The sequence below is a fragment of the Amia ocellicauda genome, chromosome 16 (genome assembly GCF_036373705.1).
Source record: "Amia ocellicauda isolate fAmiCal2 chromosome 16, fAmiCal2.hap1, whole genome shotgun sequence".
Classification (NCBI taxonomy): Eukaryota; Metazoa; Chordata; class Actinopteri; order Amiiformes; family Amiidae; genus Amia; species Amia ocellicauda.
In genome coordinates, this window is record NC_089865.1 from 15,531,555 (window position 1) to 15,537,554 (window position 6,000).

A 6,000-nucleotide genomic window follows, 5' to 3' on the forward strand; every position below is an offset into this window, starting at 1 on the left:
ACATTGCTGATGATGTCACATCTTATTGCATTTGTTTATCAGTGGTTTCTTAATGCTATGTTATGAAAAAAAACATAGGAACAGTAACATGATGGGGCAACCTTTGAAAACCATTTGAAGGTAGAATGGGCTGAAAATAATACTTCCATTATGTTGTTGTAAATTTCCAAATTATGTACTGACAAAAAAAAACTCTGGATATGAAATTTAGCTCCAGTTGGGCTTGTAATTGGGATAGGCATCTTCAGCTTCTACACACAGTGAATTGTATTCAACTCAAAGATATAAATAACCATAAATCTAAGGAGGATATAAACGTTTAATCACTGATGAGGAAACAACTGCAGAAAACAGGCCAAAGGAGTGCATTTACTTGTATTAATTTGTGGGTCTGGGAGTTGAAGGTATGCAACAGCAAAATGTAATTCTGTATGTTTTATTAATGTAAGAGTTGTCTTGAAATTAATCACGAAAAGACAATTCTTATAAAAGACCTATCTGTTCATTTAAAATCACTTACTTGATTAATTATAAGAATTCAATATTGATGCAGGTTTTAAAATAGTATGTAGGTTAAGTCTGTTTTGGTTCTCTCATGCAAAGATCGCAATTAAATGGTGTGCTTGCTGTTTGTTGGTGGTGCTTTGTTAATTTCTGTTCAGGAATAAACAACTTTGCAGAATGTGTGCAAGTCAGGTAGAAAACAGCAACCCCGGTGTCAAAGAGTACGTCCTTTAAAAATGCATACACATAAACTGCACTATTTATCCAAGTAATTTACTTGTTTAAAACCTACCTGAAGCTGGAATTCAGTATGGTGACTGACATTGCGACGTCACACTTGGCTACTAATCCTAAAACCTTATTATCCTTTAGTTTTGGGTTAGATTTGGTCAGATCTACTGCACGTTTACCATCACTCTGACACACAAGCGTCAAGGGGGTGTGTTCCGACGTCACGGTGGACCAACGACTTTAAAATAATAAATACATCTTTTTCATGGACGAGGCTTTTCTAAGACTGCCATCTACTGGCTGAAAAGCGCCATGCACTGAGCGTGAGGTCACGCAACTGATGAATAAGGGACGCAGTTTTTCGCAGTTCCACACGCACCTGCGCAGTTCCGCCAATGGGATCGGTCGAATTGTGCAGATCTGCGCAGGACTGCGGAAATCTGCGCTACAAGAACGCGACCAGGTATTCCTCTGCAGCTGTGGATGGATATTTCACAGTAGATGGCAATGTGACACAAGAATGCACATATCAAAATAATGCACTGTCTAGTTTTTAGCAGGGGAATAAACAGAAACGAGGGGAAAAAACTCTCTTAATAATTGTCCATGAACAGAAGATACTTGAGTGTGTAAATACAGCACTGTGGGCTATTTTAAATACTAAGACAATGTCTTTGCACCTTTAATTCTAGTTTAGTTGTAATTGTACACAATAATATAAGGACCATCCTCCTCAGTGAAATGAATACAAATAATAATTAAACAATAAAACGTTTTTGTTAAAACTTTACTAAATACATTCACGTCACAAAATACCTGATTACAATCAATCAGCCAGGCATCAATAGTAATACTGTATACTACAATCCTAATAAGACTGAGCTAGTAGAAGATAAAGTATGGCATAAATTAAATTGCAGTTATTAAGGAAGGGTTTGTATTGGGGAATTATATGGAGTATGGTTTGTATGGAATAAGGTAATGGTTTATTCACTAAGTTACTTTGGGTTAAGTGCAATATTCCTGTGTAAGCAATATTCCTGATCAACAGAACTCTTTAATATGAGTCTTGTGACTTTTTTTTCTGCATATTACTGTACTTCAGTGGCAGGAATGAAGATGCTGCAGGATGAGAATATTAAAGAAATCAAGGTTTCCAATCCGTCACTTCATCAATAAACCTGCTGTGTGAACTTGCAAATGCCAAAACTGCACTTGTGATGTCAGAATGTGAAATGTCTCAGGTAAGAGGCCTGTTTAATGCATAATACAACCCAGATTTTGTAAGGGATATTTACAGTACAGAGTCACAATAACCTTATCAGAATATTAGCACCAAACAAATTGTTGTATTGTATACAACCACAGTGTGCAGTAAACAATGGAAAAAAATGGGTGTGCACCCTTTGTCACTATAGTCTATTTTGTGATATGGACAAGAGGGATCTAAGGTTTAGTAATAACTAGAACACACTGACATGAAAATATTGTTTGCCCCTGTTGAAAAATAAATAAATGGTAAAGGCCATTTTGTTAAGATGATTTTGTTCATATAAAAAATGCAAAAACAAGCCTTTTTGCTGATAAATAATTGTTTCATTTTCAGTTTTACCAATACTGATCACCTCAGGGACCTGTATCTAGAGTGCAATGCAATCCTCCTTGTGGAAAGTGATAGCAATATTAAAATAAGTACATCTGTATATATCCTAAAAGCTTTTAAAAAAAGTTGTGAAAATTAAACAATTAGACCACAGCCTAATTACAACATCTGTTCACGCATGACCGATTTTGACTGGGGTTGATCCTGTCTTCGTAATCCATCTGCTTGTAAGTTGCTTTGGTTAAGGTCATCTGCTGCATAACAATTATCTAATGTAATTTATCATCACATCTGTTCTGCGGCCTACAGTTGTGTCTATTCTGGGCATTGAAAGTTACACAAGACAAGCTTTATGCAAGGTGTCTGTACCTAGACATGCTGTTGAATTATATTTATGAGATGTTTCAGTATGTTTTTTTAAGGTTCATAATGATGATTTACAGTGGTCTGAAACAGGGCCATCAAGTTCAGAAAGTAATTTACAAACAGCCTTGTCCTCCACTGAATGAAAAGGATCAGTGCCAAAAGTTGACAACCTGGTTAAAGAGGATCCTACTGTTTGTTGGTACATGTCTGCAGCAAGTGATGAAACTGGTAGCAGGTCTTCAGAGATTTTGTTTTCATGAATCCATCCTGAGCCAACTGATTTGGTATACCCTTGCCTGAATTGTAATTAAAACGGCTAGCTATCAAAACATCTAATCAATTTTAATTAATTCAAGGTAATTTCCCCATAAAGTATAGGAAGAGCTTACCTTTGTGGATGGAGTTTGGAGGTAGGGCAGCCTAAACTGGTTGTGTCTGTGGCCTGAGAGTTTTTTTAACAGGTTTAAATAAAACTCTTTCCCGTGGTCTACATGGACTTGGCCCCACATGCCATTGGTAATAACCGCAGGTCTGCAATGAAGCAAAAGAATAGTGATGTGTAAGTTCAGTCACAGTAATTCAACTTCATGAGTGTTAAAAATGTGAATGAAAATAATTACACAAGTAAACACACTTTTCAAACCAAAACCCCTGCAACATACCCAAGGGCCGTCCAGGTAGGACTGCCTACACCTACTGTGTAAACTTTGGATGTGAAATGTATACAATAAGTATGACCTGTAATCTTCTTCATAAATTGTTTGTTGGCTAGCAATTGTGTTGCTGAACTCATTGGTTGCAAGTACATTGGGTCACACCAAACATGAAAAACTTAATTCTCATGTGACCCATGTTAACATAATGTTAACATAATGAGGTAAGTATAGATAGTTGAGGTTACTGCTATGCCTGCCATGCAGGGTATCCGTTTGTTACTGGAAAGGATCTATTTCTTCACTGCGCATGGACTATTATAGCATGTTATAAGCCTGCTTTTTAAAATTGATTTTAGGGAATGAACATATGCCTTAGGATGGTGTGAGCTCCATATCATGTTAAAATAATGTTATGTATCTAATAAATACCTAGCATACAGACTTAAACATCTAGAGAACATTGTTTTAGAGAATAGTATATATGTTTTAAAATATTTTTTCCTAAATACCCCTACTTATTTCAAGGAGTACATTCCCTAAAGCAAGTGTATCATTATGTTCCCCATTCGAGATTGATATAAATAAAGTAAAATGTGGAAAGACCATTAATTTCTAATTCTGATGTTCAAACACAAGCATTGGTCTCATTGACAAGTTTCATAGAGCAAAATGTGACCCTTAGTCCTTATATGAAGTATGTGATAATTAACTTCTGCCCTTTTTGACAGGTTTGAGATGTCAGGGACTATACAACACAATTGATTTATAAAGTAAAGAGATGCCACGGACAGCAGGAGCCACAGAGTTAACGGAGTTCCAGCGTGGACGCATTGTTGGACAGTGGAAGGCAGGCAGGAGTCAGCATGAAGTGTCTAGAAACACAGACATCCCACTATCTATGGTCAATCGGATCATTTGCCAGTTCCAACAAAAAGGCAAAACCACAGTATCTTCCCGTCCTGGAAGACCAGGACCTTCAATACGGCATAGCATAAAGCATAGCCAATCAACCTAACCTGCATGTCTTTGGATAGTGGGAGGAAACCAGAGTACCTGGAGGAAACCCACACAGACACGGGCAGATCATGCAAACTCCACACAGATAGACACCCTGAGCTAAGACTCAAACCCAGACCCCCTGGAGCTGTGAGGCAGCAGCACTAACCACTGTGCCACCATGCCACCCAAAAAGAGTCCATATTACACTGGACACTATTACACAAGATTGTATTCTGCACAGTGTAGTATCTGAAATAAATAATACAGTAAACAAAAGTTTACTGAAATACTGAAATAATGCTAGGTCTCTTGGTTTTCTTTCCCAGCTGTGAATTTTAAACTGTCACCCCACTGATTTATTTCAGCTTTAAGGAACAAGACAAAACCCCACAATACAACCCCCAAGGTGAAATACAAAGGTTTTTCTTTATTGTTACAAATACCATTTACACTTTCCTTCATCAGAGTTAAAAGAGAGATAGAAAAATACTGAATACATGAAAAAAGACATTCTGCTACATTATTACCAAAATAAAGAAGCATACAGTATATGACTGCAGCATCAATGGAAGAAAAAGCTTTTGGAAAGCACTCATATGGTGCAAGAAAAATCAAAGCAGCTTTCATATTTCTATCACAATATTCATACATTTCATTTATTTGTAATGATGGAAAGGTATTTAAAATAAATATAGAGTGCAGGAAATATAGATGTGACAGTGACTTTTTGTTTCAGGATTCAACAACCTGTTTTGAAGAAAAACAAAAAAATATATTATATATTATATATTATATATTAATTTCCTTCCTCAAAACCAAAACCCCAAAAACCTGAAAAACCCAAAGCTAAGTAGCTGGCTTGTCCTGTTCTTCAGGAGCACACCTCATTCAGGCATCTGCAGAACACGGCCTTCTAGTCAGAGTCGCTGGAGCTTGAGTACTGGACAAAGGAAGAAAAACATTAAATATATTTTGTATCTCTTTTTTTCCCCTCTATGAATATTTATGTGTATTTATGAGCCTTCTGAGCATTTGTATTGAAGCAGCACATGTAAAATGGCAAATGCCATATTAGAAGAAGGTTGCTGCTGTTCTCCCAATTCACAAAACACAAAGTAACAATCATACTCCTCAGAGTTGCATATTTGAGGTGGAACTCATCAATTGTAAACATTAGTCTGAAAATATGTATTTCATGTTATTAAAAAGTGTCCTAATTGCTTAATTGCTGATAGTGTAGATGAGATTGTTACCCCTCCATGGTGCCCGTGATGCCTGTGGTGCCTGTGGTGCCCGTGATGCCCATGGTGCCCATGGTGCAAGTGATGCCCGATACCGTGGTGTTCATGTATCATGTGACCTAGGCCGTGTCCATGACTATGCTCGTGCTTATGCCCATGCCCAAGCCCAAGCACTTGCCCAAGCAAATGCCCAAGCCCATGCTTGTGACCATGCTTTTGATCCTGATCATAACAAGGCTGAGTGGGACACAGCTGGGGATATCCACCTGGGCCAAGGGCATAAGGCTGGGGGTATCCTCCTGGGCCAAGGTTATAAGGCTGGGGGTATGCACCTGGGCCAGGGGGAAGAGGCTGGGGGTATCCTCCAGGGCCAGGGGGATAAGGCTGTGGGTATCCACCT

At 37.9% G+C, this 6,000-nt stretch overlaps 1 protein-coding gene and 1 long non-coding RNA gene across 3 annotated transcripts in view; both read right to left on the bottom strand.

The window, feature by feature from the left end:
- hibch (3-hydroxyisobutyryl-CoA hydrolase) overlaps nucleotides 1–953 on the bottom strand; it is a 31,305-nt gene extending 30,352 nt beyond the window's left edge. Inside the window, exon 1 of one of the 2 annotated variants that reach the window (XM_066687670.1) lies at nucleotides 797–953. In XM_066687670.1, coding sequence (XP_066543767.1) covers nucleotides 797–828 — 32 coding nt within the window. In that variant the 5' untranslated portion in view covers nucleotides 829–953. The remainder of the gene's footprint in view (nucleotides 1–796) is intronic. The other variant, XM_066687671.1, reaches the window with a different exon arrangement.
- Nucleotides 954–4,766: 3,813 nt separating this feature from the next.
- LOC136711412 (uncharacterized) lies at nucleotides 4,767–6,000 on the bottom strand. The gene is made up of 2 exons (XR_010804724.1): nucleotides 5,867–6,000; nucleotides 4,767–5,299 (listed from the first exon to the last, which is right to left on the bottom strand). It is a non-coding gene; the product is annotated as an uncharacterized LOC136711412 (long non-coding RNA).